Below are 13,314 nucleotides of genomic sequence, written 5' to 3'. Positions count from 1 at the left end.
ATGACATTCACAGTGACTGCAGCTACAATGAGTGAAAACTATTGACAGAAAATGAAAACTATTCAGCAATTAGCATCTGTCTAAGTCGGGGATTCCTCTTCTTTTTTCTACTACAGATTATTATCACTTATTCGTAACGTGGGTTTGAAATCACGTCTCTTGCGCAGGCTCATTGTGAAAACTATCTAGGTACAGTAAAACCCATTTTCCAACCCTGTCACTTCAGTGCTTTTCTCTATGATACATGTGTTATCTGGCTGCTGATGAGTGGATGAGCTTACCGCTATTCTCAAAAATAAACAATGCTTTGTGCTATGCTGTTTGTTTCCCGTAAGCTTCCTGATCTGCTCCATTAAATCATAGGGGTAGTAGGCTACTGTCACCCTATCTTTGTTTTACTGAAAATGTACGGTATGTATCATTTTTGAATGTCTGGTTAAAATAGTAATATTACATAGTCTTATGTATTATTTGTCAGTAAGACCAGTGGGCTGGCCTGCAGTTTGCAATGTTAAACTTTACATTGAGTTGTGTGGTGTTCGCATTTTATTGCACACAACCATCACGTGTAGATAATGCCACCAACATATTTTCCCTAAGGGGACAATAAAGTCAGTAAACACTACAATATTTCACAAGCTGCACTGTGAGACTATTCTATGTATCGTAACTAATCTACAGACATAGACAGAAATTACATTTGTCTTCCCTACAGACACACAATACAGTGTCACTATAGTTACTTGAGGGAGTTAAAGCTGCATGTATTTGATTGCAGACAAAGGAAATGAACTTGTGTAAGCCTACCCTAGCCTGGAGGATAAAAGAAAATGCTGAAACAGTCAAGATATAACGTACTTAGGGCTATCAGTTTATTAGTTGATTAACAGTGCATATGAGGGGAGTGAGGACAGAGAAAACTATCTTAACTGCAGGGCAGTTGGTCTTTATGAAAAAATGGAAACAGCATAGGTGAGAGACACTAGAAATAGAAGCCACATTACACAGGAAATGACAAGAGGATATCCAATGAAGGACCAGGCCTTAAGGTACTACCTGAGGCCCTGTGTACCCTGTATTTATCCTGTCATTCATTACAATGGTTCCAATTGGCCTGGTTCTCTCTCTTTCTCCCTCTCTCTCACGTCATACATGAGGTCATCTCATAAACTAGTATATCACGTCTACTTCACACAGCTTGTATATGTACCCATTTTGTACAATAATTGATAACAACTTGACATGGTTATGAACTCATCAATTTATGCTTGTACCCCTTAAAGGCCCAGTGCAGTCAAAAATGTGAATTTTCTGTGATTTAGTTATGTTTTCACACTATGAGGTTGGTATAATACTGTGAAATTGTGAAAATGATGACAACTGCCCTCATGATGTAAGAACTGTTTGAAGAGACTTCCTGAGTGGCCTCATAGGATGGCGCACAATTGGCCCAGCGTCGTCCGGGTTAGGGGAGGGTTTGGCTGGTGGGGCTCTACCAATTGTTACTTAATTGTTAACCAAAAATTATTTGATATTGAGATTTTTTAAAAATGGCTGCATTGGACCTTTAATGGGTTTTCTGATCAATTAAGCCTATACCACATCATTTTAAAAAGATGAATGCCTGATGCAGTTGAAAGATGAAACTGTGCATTAATGGAATTTCAGGATGTGAAAGGTTACAGCTAAATGAGCACTCAGTGAGGTCACAGATAATGACAGAGGTCATTCAACCAGTTCTCTAATGGATAGACAGACTGACAGACAAATAAAAAAAACATTATTTTCAATTTCAAGTTTGTTGCCTTTTTACATGTGAGTTTATAGCAAACAAAAAAACTTTTAACAAGCATCTTGAAAGAACAGCTCTGTCTCCAATCATTTATATTTCCCTCATAGATTAAAGGATAACCATAACATATTCCTGCATTATATAGCTGAAAACTCTGTACATAAGGCACTTACAAATCTACATTTTGATGTATTACAACTTTGTAACAAAGTTTTAAACTTTGTTGGGTAATATTCAGCAAACATCGATAAAAACCCACCACATCCTGTTCAAAATTAACTCCCTCTTAATTTCCCCAACATACTTTCAGTTTCTCCTCCTATCTCTCTTCCTGAGAACAATATCTTTAAACACATCTAAACTCAACCCTGATAATCTGACACAACATTGTCAGATTGGACTGTGATCTGTCTTCATCTAATGGAAAATAAAATGCATGGAGTACATAGGACATAGCCTTCAATTATGTCATATCACTGAAGCCATGACCCCATGGAGGTCCTTGTTATTTTTGGTCCCTAAAGAGGTTAAAGAATGCTGGAATGTGACCTCCAGCTTCCTGTGGACTGCTGTCTGGGACTCTGCCAACACAGAGGTGGGGGGCCTTCAACAGAGTTTGGGAACATGTCCCTCGTGATGTGACTAGTGTCTTATATATACTTGCTCCTGGGCTGGGGTTACAGTATGGAACTCAAGTTAGTGTGTGTTAGTGCTGTGATAGATTTTTCTTAATCTGAAGAAAGACAATTCCCTTTTGCAACTCTCAAGAGACATCTCTAGTTACAGTTGTGTTCACCATCATGGCAGTCTTATTCATTCTATCAGAGGGTCATCTTAACTATTGCTTTTGTACAGTGCAATATATCTGACACCATGGCGATCCAGACTCGCACCAGCTCCATCCCAGAACCACACCTCATCACTATCTTCCCTGTCTACTCTGTCCTATCAGTCAGCACCTTCCCTGAGGTACAGTAGAAAGGTGCTGCTATGGGATGGGTTTGTGTTTTGCCCTTACAGGGCTTTACTATGGAGGCCTGTATATATCTCTCTCAAGTCAGGGCTGGGGCACAAATCAAAGGAGTCATTTCCATTTCCTCCCACTTGGCTAATTACTGTCTGCACACTCTTCCAGCCATTCGTCTTCCCTCTCGTGTCATAACAGAAACCTTTGCAGTGAAACACCCCTGATTACCCTGCGTAGATTAGACAGAGGTGTTAATTCAGCAAATCCATCCTCACAGGGTGGAATATGTTTTAACAGAGGGAGAAGCGTCGGAAGTTGATGTTCATCTTGGTGAGGCCAAGGTGTTTGAGGGGGGTGGAGAGGGCGAAGGCAGCCTTCATGGGGATGTCACAGAGCAGGTCAGACTCCTCACCACACTCCTTCAGCTCATAGGTGGCGTCGTCCAGCATCTCCTTGTGGCGGTGACACACCTGCTCCACCTTCAGCCGGTGGATCTCCACACGCAGGCGGATCAGCTGCCGAGCCAGACGGTTGTCCTGGAACCGCATCTCCCTCTGAGGATGGCAGGCGGAAAGGAGAGAGATGAGAGAGAATGGGGAGAAATCAGTCATCAAATATAAAATTCTAGCAATCGGACCCCAGGATTAGGTTTTTGCATTTAGTGGGTGCTATTGATGTGTAATGATACTGACACAAGATCTATGTGAAAAAATACTTTGCCTTTCTATTTGGGGATTTTTCAGCTCTGAAATTAACACAAGGTCCCTATTGTTTAAGCATGTTTGCATTATTTTGGATGCAAAGATAGCACAAAGTCATGCTCTAGTCAGACAAGCATTCAAGCAAAATGAAACAGTGAAAGCACGATTATTTCCCATAAATCTCTCCGTCACACAACAGTGGCATCTGGCACAGAGACTCTACGCTCTGGCACGTGTGCGTCATGAGGAAGCCAAACCAGTGTAACTACCTGGTAGTTACGTTTGCCAAATAGTTGCACTGCGTCTTATTCACACTGGTGCAAAAAGTACTCAAATGTCATACTTGAGTAAAAGTCTAAAAGTATCTGTTTTTTTGTACTTAAGTACAGTGGTATAAAAAGTATTCAATCGTAATACTTAAGTAAAAGTACAAAGTAAAAGTAAGTGCTATACACCCAATTCCTTATTTTAAGCAAACCAGGAGGCACGATTTTACTATAATTTTTAATTACGGACAGACATGGGCACACCAACACTCAGACATCATTTACAACCACAGTATTTGTGTTTAGTGAGTCCGCCAGATCAGAGGCAGTTGTAACTGCTGTTGGTGGAAGAAGGTGAGGACCAAAGTGCAGCGTGGTAAGTGTTCATGATTATTTAATAGAACAGAACACTGAATGACAAAAACAACAAGAGAACTAAATGAAACCAAAACAGTTCTGTCTGGTGCAGACACAAAACAGAAAACAACTACCCACAAAAACGCATGTGGGCAAGAGCTACCTAAGTATGGTTCTCAATCAGAGGCAACGATAGACAGCTGTCCCTGAGAACCATACCCGGCCAAAAACAAAGAAATACAAAAACATAGAAAAAGGAACATAGAATGCCCACCCTAGTCACACCCTGGCCTAACCAAAATAGAGAATAAAAGCTTCTCTATGGCCAGGGCGTGACAGCAGTAGGGATAACAAAGTGTTATATTGATAAGAGTGTCCTAATTTTGTCCTGGTTGAGCATTCTAAATGTAATGAGTACTTTTAGGTGTCAGGGTAAATTTATGGAGTAAAAAGTACATTGTTTTCTTTAGGAATGTAGGGGAGCAAAAGTAAAAGTTGTCAAAAATATAAATAGTAAAGTAAAGTACAGATACCCCCAAAAACGACTTAAGTAGTACTTTAAAGTATTTTTACTTAAGTACTTCACACCACTGCTTATTCATATGTATTATAATATTTTCGTTGTATTCTACATATCTAGGAAATGCAGAGATAGTGTAGCCTAATTAATTTCTAACATGTCCATGTACAAATAACCGTGTCAAAGTTGGAGAAAATTTTGGCATTCAAAAAAATGTGTGCTCACCAACTCTTTCCTTAGAAATTCCAATGCGTCATTAATGGTATCGAAGCCACAGATGTTGCGGATGGTTAGATCTGAGTTCTCATCCCGAATAATTTCAGGCAAGAGCACATATTTCTCTGCAGTCTCTTGGCCATTTTTTGAACCATTCGGGTTCTCCTTCCATGGTTGGCTCTGCAAGCGCTCCTGCCATTCAAAATATGATGGTCTGCGGGTTTGTAACTTTAGTTTTTCGGTAAGTGCTTTCACATTGTTCAAATCCTCAGCTTCTCCATCAGTATCTCCGTCGGGGTTATCATCACCTCCCAGCTCTTTAAAATCCATTGCAAGTGCTCTAGATGTTTAAAAAGGATCTCCGTAAAAAGACATTTCAGAGGCTGCAAAAAAGTTGGAATGAGTTATTCACAGAGCACGATGCCTCTTGAAGCACATGAAGTGTACTGTCACTGGGCTTGCCAGTTGTAGATTGGAGTGTACTGGTGATCCTTTTATTTATAGAATGATAAGGAGAAGCAGAAGTGGCCTCCCATATCCATTATGGAGAAGAGGTGTAGTTCATGCAAGTAGCCTCCCTCATGTTATCCACCTGACCACACTAAGGTGAAATAAATAGTTTTCTGTGTCCACTTATGGCAGCACTCAAGTGCAGGTTCAAAGGTTTTGTATAATGTCCCCTCTAAATTCCTTAAACATTAAATGGCAATGGGATGAAATTGATTTAGCCATATCTCTTAAACCTTTTATGTTAAAGACATGCTCCTGTACGTTAGCGACTAAAAAAGTATTTTTGAAAACTCCCGCTTTGGGCAGGATGTGTAGTTCATAAATGCATTATCTATGAGCAGACTTACTGTCTTACCTCAATTAGCCACAAAATCCCTAGTATGAAAGCAACTGTTGTCTTGAAGCTGTTTTCCCTACATTTCCCACCACCTGGGCCAGCCCCTAGCAATTCCAGTTCTAGGAAATTAGCTTCAGCCCTTCACATTTGAGTGAAAGCTAGTGAGAGGCCTGTCCAGTGTTATCCAATAAGGTAGCAGTGTGGGTCCAATGGCTCAGTGGAAACAGCATAGAGAGAAAGAGAGTGAGAGCAATGACCTGGTGCACATATCTGCACATATGTGACATAGTATGCAATTTTCGGGACTACTTTTGTATCCTGAGTGCTACTTTCAGAACTACTGGTTAAAAAGTATACAAAAGTACCTGAGAATCATTATAAGATGGCTCCTCGATACATTTAGGGTTTATATGGAATGTTTGTAATTAAAATGTTATTTGATCAGATAATACTGTGGTGTAGCCATTCCATGTTTAATAGGGCAGGTACAGGTAGCTATACACAAACATCATGTAATTAGTTAATGGTCTTCCTGACAGACAAACTCCTTAGAAATAGGGATTGGAATGTCTTAATTTGAGGCAATGCCTCCATCTAGTGTTAATTTTCGAACACACTTCTGGTCAATTGCCCGATAATGGGCTGGAAAGATGGATGGGATAGCAATATGCTGCATGTTTTAGACAATATGTGAGTGTAAACATTTACTCACCCATTACTTGATCTCCAGATGATATATATATATTTTTTTTTTAAATCAAAGACTAGGTCACACACAGGAAATGCAGGTCACACACAGGAAATGAGAAGGGTATTGCTTTAGGTTAGTGACCTGAAGTTACTACATCTACTTGGTTGGAAGCAGAGGCTACTAAATCAAATCAATAAGTAATGTAAACTAACTAGTCTGGTACGGTTCAACAACAGTTTGAAAGAGACAGAAATCAGTCAGCAGCTGATTTCACTCAAAAAATCTAGCATGTGATTTATATACATACTCAACTCCAATGGTCTAGTGGTGAGGTTTGCTGTCTTTAGAGTGTCAGTTCTTCAGGCGCCAGCAGGTACCAGGGCCCTGTGGATACGCTCTAATGACTGACTAGATGCAGACGATACCATTATCTTATCATGAACTGGGTATGAATATGAACCGAGTATGAATTGTATGAACTTTTTAGGCAAGATTATCTACAAAATGCAAACCCAATATTAGGCTACACACTAATAGGCATTTTGAAATGAATTGCCCCTGTATAGATAGGATATTTGACTTTGTGTTCTCTCACCACTGCTTTCAGGAAACGCTCACTTCCTTCTTTTGTAACCACAAGATGTTTTCACATTTTAGGGGCTGGTTGGAAAGCAGCCAAGTATGGCTTAAAGTGGTATCCCCACGGGAAGGGTGGGTTAATGAGAAAACGAAAGGAAATAACTGCTATGAAGATGTTATTAACTTCAAACAAACACTTCACCTAGCTGTAGTTACAGAAAGCTACAGTCAACATTTGGACCGTGTCACGCCCCTTTTCCATGGGACAAGAATAAGTGGTTTAATTTCAATAATTCAGATAAGTAGCCTATACAAGATCCAGAAGAGGAAAATAAACGGAATACTTTTTCTGGCGCGCGCGACTTGGATCTCCGGTCCGCTTCTTGTCATCTTGCGCTGATGCGATGGAGTTTTCAGAGCACATAAAGACGGCGAACGTTGAAGATGTCGTTCTGAGACGGCCGTTTCATCCACCGATGCAAGGAACGTTATGTGTCACTGGCCACCACCTGCTCTTCTCTAACAGAGATGGAGACAGCTCGCGGCTGGTCTTGTTACTTCTCAGAAACATCGATGCCATAGAGAAAAGGTAAACGGAGTGAGGGCAATACGTGGCCACTTTTTCAACTAAAGTATTTAAATGTCATATTCAAAGGTGTAATGATGGACCATATAGCCTTATACAGAACTGCTGCCATATTGCCTGAACCCCATATTTCAATGTGCTGACAGCCAATTGTCACATTGGGGGAAACTAATAGTTACTAATAAAGTGTTTAACATGTTAACATTTTCCCAGCCTACATCAGTCTGAATGTTGGGTCAGGGTCAGGGTCAGGGTCAGGGTGCCTGTGTAGCCTGTTAATAAACATGTCTCACTAACCCATCTTGCTGTCTCTCTCCCTCCATCCTTCTCGCTGTCTCTCTCCCTCCATCCTTCTCGCTGTCTCTCTCCCTCCATGCCCAGTGTGGAAAACCTGTTGGGCTATTCCAGTCTCTTCTCTAGTACAGGCCAGAGTCAAAGGTTTGACATAAGTGTGACACCTTGCGTGTGAGTCTGTGTGTGTTTGTGCGTTTTGCAGTGTGCTGCTATCCATGTCCTGTGCAGCACTGTGCGAAAATAACAGGATTCTGATGCTGCAGGAATAATAACCAATCCCACCTTCGCTCAAGCTCTGTCTCACATGTCATCTCTTTGAATCCTCTCCATATGCTTTGTGTCATGAACTGCGAAGAACCAAATGCAGGAATTTCAGTGCTCATTTACTACAGTTATGAATCTGGTTCAGACAGTACATTTGGAGGTGTAGTGCAGACAAAGATTTGATATGGAGGGGAAATGCAGGCCTCACATCCTTTCTCTGAGAGAATCTCCACTCCCACCAGCTGGTTGGGTTGGACTTGCTTTTTTGAATGTTTTTTTTGGAGGGGAGGCAGCCTAGGTCATGGAACCCTGAAAGGGAGTGTTGAGGGTAATATGTGGGGTTGGACAGAAGCCCTATAATGATGTGTGTGTATTTCATATGAAGGCCTTCCGTGTCCTCTGGAACAATCACCCTCAAGTGTAAGGACCTGTGTGTTCTGCAGCTGGACATTCCAGGCATGGAGGAGTGCCTGAACATTGCCCGTTCCATTGAGGTACAGTAGCAGGATGGTAGAATACACACAGGCTGTACATACATACCCAGCGTGTAAAAACTAGTATTAGTGTTTCGCTTTTTGTTTTGACTAGTCAGTAACTTTTTGCCTCTTTCTCTCTCTCGCTCTCTCTCTAGTATCTCTCTTCTCTGGACATTGTGTCCGATATGTATCCATTCTTCTACAGACCACTTAAACTCAGTCTGCAGGACCAGTGGGGCCTCTCATCGCCTGAACAGAACTACGCTCAAATGGAGGAGCTAGTGAGTGCAGCACAAACACACACACACAGATGTCCTGTTGTTTTAGAGTAAATGCAACAATCAGAGCTAATCATCACAAACATTAAGAGTATACAAAACATCCATGACATAGACTAACCAGGTGAATCCAGATGAACGCTATGATCCGTTATTGATGCCACTTATTAAATCCACTTCAATCAGTGTAGATGAAGGGGAGGAGACAGGTTAAAGAAGGATTTTTAGGCCTTGAGACAATTGAGACATGGATTGTGTATGTGTGCCATTCAAGAGGGTGAATGGGCAAGACAAAAGATTGAAGTGCGTTTGAACAGGTTATGGTAGCAGGTACCAGGCGCACCGGTTTGTGTCAAGAACTGTAACGCTGCTGGGTCTTTCACTTGGAGATACCAAACGGAAGGGTCAAGATTCAGATAAATCAATCCTGCTGAGGCCGCAATACCAGCCCTGCAGCCAATTACATGTGGTTCCACTTACTGCATTATGACTGTGTAAACAATACATGTGAGAAACGACATGAATCCATGCTCATCTATATATTAGTCAGCTTCCTGTGGAGCCCTTGTCATGGGGAATTTACTCTAGTTCTAAAACACATAACCTGGGGATCGCTATGTCAAGAGACCCTATTAGAATCAAGATAGTGGGTGTAGGCACTGTTATAAGAAATCACACTATTTAAAACCAAAAAGGGTTCAATGGCTCGCTTCATATATGGCCCTCAAAAGGGTTCTTTATACTGTAGAACTGCAAATCACCCTTATTTTTAACAGTGACCAATATGTACCTATTGATCTGTGTTGTGTCTTCCTATCTTCTCTCCTTCTCTGCAGCAGGACAGGTGGAGACTGAGTCATGTGAACAAGGACTACTCTGTGTGTCCCTCCTACCCCCCTGCTGTTATTGTCCCTCACTCCATAGACGATGAGACATTGGTGAAGGTGGCCAAGTTCAGACAAGGGGGCCGCTTCCCTGTCCTCTGTTATTACCACAGGAAAAATGGCATGGTGAGATACACATGGATCCACACATATGGACTTAGTCACACACACAAATACTTTTATGTCACTACAATGTACAGTAATTAATGTTGTTTGACATTAGATGTTTTTTTAAAATAATGTTTTATTTATTTAAATAGGCAAGTCAGTTAAGAACAAATTCTTATTTTACAATAATGGCCTACCCCAGCCAAACCCTCCCCTAACCCGGACGACGCTGGCCCAATTGTGCGCCACCCTAAGGGACTCCCGATCACGGCCGGTTGTGATACAGCCTGGGATCAAACCAGGGTCTGTAGTGACGCTTCTAGCACTGAGATGCAGTGCCTTAGAACGCTGTGCCACGCGGGAACCCTTCTTTATCAAATAGCAAAATTGTGTTTCCCAGGTCATCATGCGCAGCAGCCAACCCCTGACAGGAGCCAATAGGAAGCGCTGCAGAGAGGATGAGCTCCTCCTCCAGGCGGTGATTGACGGCTCTGGGCTGGGTTACATCATTGATACCCGCTCCAACCAACAGGCTCAGCAGGCCAGGATGACAGGGGGCGGGTTTGAATCTAAATCTAGCTACAGTTGCTGGAAGAGACTGCATCGTCAACTGGAAAGGTGTCTGTCTGTGTGTTTGCCTGTTGTGTGTGAGTTCTTTTCATTAGTTAGTGGTTATGTATGTCTAACCTAGTTCCCAGGGTGTTTCTGCTTTAACCAACCCCTTTTTTGGAGCTCTATGCCTGTTGACTGAATAGTTATATTTGTGTGTGTGTGTCCAGGGGGAAGGTGCTCCAGGAGAGTCTGATAAAGTTGGTGGAGGCTTGTGGGGATCACTCCCACAGTGTGGATCGCTGGCTCAGCAAGCTGGAGAACTCCAAATGGCTCTCTCACGTCCACACTGCCCTGGCCACAGCAGGCCTACTGGCAGAGTGTGTGGAGAGGTAGATGTGCACTCTACTCTCATAACCCTAAATGTAATGTTTTCAGAATGGGACGGTAGGTAGCCCAGTGGTTGGGGCGGTAGGTAGCCCAGTGGTTAGAGCGTTGGGCCAGTAACCGAAAGGTTGGTAGATCGAATCCCTGAGCAGACAAGGTAAAAAGCTGTCGTTTTGCCCCTGAACAAGGCAGTTAACCCACTGCTCCTAGGCCGTTATTGTAAATAAGAATTTATTCTTAACTGACTTGCTTGGTTAAATTTAAAAATAATCGTACATCATCGTGTAACGGGCTGCTCCAAGATGCCGCCGAATGAGAAGACGAATATGGAGTGGGCTTTTAGTCCGACTCAGGAGATGTGCATACCATCCAGCGCTTCTGAGTATATTACTCACTAATGTTCAATCCCTGGACAATAAAGTAAACATGCTCAGGGCAAGGATCTTCTTCCAGAGAGACATCAGGGAGTTGTAACATACTCTTTCACGGAATCATTGCTCTTTCCGGATATACTGTCCCCGTCCATACAGCCAGCAGGGTTCTCGTGCGGACAGGAAGAAAGGACTCTCCGGGAAAAGGAAAGGCTCTTGTGTATGTTTCATAATTAACTACTAGTGGTGTGATTGTGTTAACGTACAGGAACTCAAGTCATTTTGTTCTCCCGATCTGGAATACCACACTATCAAATGCCGATGGCATTGCATTCTGAAAGAATTCTTGAAAATTTGATTTGAACACTGCTGCATAGTGTTACACTGAGTCATAATGCGTGTTGTTTTGCTTTTTGTTTTTATTGCTGATGTGCTGTTTTGTTTCCTGTATTGTGTAATATCTTGTTTACGTGTAACATTGTTCTATGTTATGTAACCCTCTATGGTGCTCTGGCCAGGGATGGCCACTCTGTTCTAGTCCATGGCTCAGAGGGCACAGATGCCACCCTTCTGGTGAGCTCTTTGGCCCAGCTCATCCTGGACCCCAACACACGCACACTGGACGGCTTCCTGGGCCTCCTAGAGAGGGAGTGGCTACTGGTGAGACCCCTAAAATAGTCACACGCTACCTCCTTATGTTACAACTATTTTCAAACCCTCATATACTGTAAATTGAGAGCTGGTAATGTGTACATTAGTACAGTGTACATTCAATGGCTAACTAGCTATACTAGCTGAAGCTGTGTGTATGTTTTTATCTCAGTGTGTGTGTTATTTGATCTGTTGAGGTGTGTGTGTGTGTGTGTGTGTACTCCCTTTCCACAGGCAGGTCACCCGTTCCAGCATCGCTGTGCCCACTCAGCCTACTCCCACGCCCGTCTGAGGCTGGAGGCTCCAGTGTTCGTGCTGCTGCTGGACTGTGTGTGGCAGCTGGCCCGACAGTTCCCTCTGGCCATGGGCTTTTCTGAGCCTCTGCTGCTGCGTCTGGCCAGGGAGGTCTACGCCTCAGACTATGGCACATTCCTCTGCAACAGTGACCAGGAGAGGTGAGACATTCATGCTTTGTCCAGACTGTCCTTGAATCTACAGTCATTGTCCGAGAGTTTAGTGTATCTGCACTAAATACACATCCGTCTGTCCATCTGTCTGTACCTTTTCTCTTACTCTTCATCTCTCTCTCTCGCCCTCTTTCTTTCGCTCTCATCAGGTGTGCTGCAGGGGTGAAGGAGAGAACCCACTGTCTGTTCCAGTTCCTCCTGAAGCCCAGTGAGAGGGAGCATTATTCTAACCCCCTGTATGAGCCCACTGAGCTGGCCATCTGGCCCTCCATTCAGCCACAGTCCCTGCAGCTCTGGAGAGGTGAGTTAGTAACACAGGCAGATCTGAGTCTGCTCTCCCTTACTGCAGCCCTCTGACATACAGTATGCTAAATGTTGTATGGGTGAATTTTAATAGGTATTACATTAATTTCTTAATCGGTGAGTAATAAGCAATGAAATGGTAGATCATGTAAATAAATAAATGTATTTACTACCAAGATTCCTCTGTCTGGATGTGTATCAGGTCTGTTCCTGCGTTGGACCCAACATGCTGTGCACCTAGAGAAGGCTCAGGAGGAGTTGCGGAACCTTGTCATTGAGTGCCGTGGGGCAAGTTGAAAACACTGATAAAGTGGGGTCGAAAAATACAGTGACACACTGGACTGATGGAACACACAGTGACACTCATCCTGGTTGATTGACTGTTGAGGAAGAGAACAGATAAATACTTTTTTTGTGAGACAATTATGCTCCTATGGACATGAATTAGATAGGTATTCATCCATCCCAAAGAATATCAAATTGCATCGCATACTGTGAAAGTTCCTCACTCTTAAATACTTTTCTCTCACGGTGACATGCATATATTTTGTATCTACCTTTTTTATAGCGTTTTCACTGCAAGTCCATTTAAAAAAAATAATGTATTGTGTATTTTTATTTTCGACCTACAAACACTTCACATTTTAGCATTGTTTTGAATAATTTGATACATGTCAAGCTACTCAATATGCAAACGTTTTATTAAAAAGAATGTAATTTATTGCATAGCTTATTTCTTGCCAACATTTGTAGTGTGATG

General features: G+C 42.4%; 2 protein-coding genes across 6 annotated transcripts; one reads left to right on the top strand and one right to left on the bottom strand.

Moving 5' to 3' along the window:
- Positions 1-850: 850 nt before the first annotated feature.
- fam167b (family with sequence similarity 167 member B) lies at positions 851-5,767 on the bottom strand. Its single transcript, XM_024437580.2, has 2 exons — positions 4,829-5,767; positions 851-3,313 (listed from the first exon to the last, which is right to left on the bottom strand). The coding sequence occupies exons 1-2, from the start codon at positions 5,147-5,149 to the stop codon at positions 3,050-3,052; spliced, it is 585 nt and encodes a 194-aa protein (XP_024293348.1). The 5' UTR covers positions 5,150-5,767; the 3' UTR covers positions 851-3,049.
- Positions 5,768-7,011: 1,244 nt separating this feature from the next.
- zgc:154055 (uncharacterized protein LOC556036 homolog) lies at positions 7,012-13,275 on the top strand. 5 transcript variants are annotated; one of them, XM_024437575.2, is made up of 11 exons: positions 7,012-7,525; positions 7,904-7,987; positions 8,466-8,574; positions 8,712-8,837; positions 9,674-9,844; positions 10,227-10,444; positions 10,606-10,767; positions 11,652-11,793; positions 12,019-12,239; positions 12,401-12,552; positions 12,757-13,275. In XM_024437575.2, exons 1-11 carry the CDS (start codon positions 7,341-7,343, stop codon positions 12,849-12,851), a joined length of 1,665 nt encoding a protein of 554 aa, XP_024293343.1. In that variant the 5' UTR covers positions 7,012-7,340; the 3' UTR covers positions 12,852-13,275. The 5 variants fall into 5 exon arrangements, with proteins under 5 accessions (XP_024293343.1, XP_024293344.1, XP_024293342.1 ...); XM_024437576.2 differs by having other exon boundaries at positions 7,013-7,525; positions 7,904-7,960; positions 9,671-9,844; XM_024437574.2 differs by having other exon boundaries at positions 7,013-7,525; positions 9,671-9,844.
- The last annotated feature ends 39 nt before the right edge of the window (positions 13,276-13,314 follow it).

This window comes from Oncorhynchus tshawytscha, linkage group LG11 (assembly GCF_018296145.1).
Source record: "Oncorhynchus tshawytscha isolate Ot180627B linkage group LG11, Otsh_v2.0, whole genome shotgun sequence".
In the NCBI taxonomy this organism is placed as follows: Eukaryota; Metazoa; Chordata; class Actinopteri; order Salmoniformes; family Salmonidae; genus Oncorhynchus; species Oncorhynchus tshawytscha.
This window is presented reverse-complemented; position numbering and strand designations above follow the sequence as displayed.

Bases quoted from the DNA above. Each gene is read 5' to 3' on its own strand.
- fam167b (XM_024437580.2), bottom strand. From the start codon at position 5,149: ATGGATTTTAAAGAGCTGGGAGGTGATGATAACCCCGACGGAGATACT. The intron at 3,314-4,828 runs GTGAGCACACAT...TGCCATCCTCAG, and splicing joins AATTTCTAAGGAAAGAGTTG to AGGGAGATGCGGTTCCAGGA.
- zgc:154055 (XM_024437574.2), top strand. From the start codon at position 7,341: ATGGAGTTTTCAGAGCACATAAAGACGGCGAACGTTGAAGATGTCGTT. The intron at 7,988-8,465 runs GTGAGTCTGTGT...TTTCATATGAAG, and splicing joins ATAAGTGTGACACCTTGCGT to GCCTTCCGTGTCCTCTGGAA. The intron at 9,845-10,226 runs GTGAGATACACA...TGTGTTTCCCAG, and splicing joins ACCACAGGAAAAATGGCATG to GTCATCATGCGCAGCAGCCA.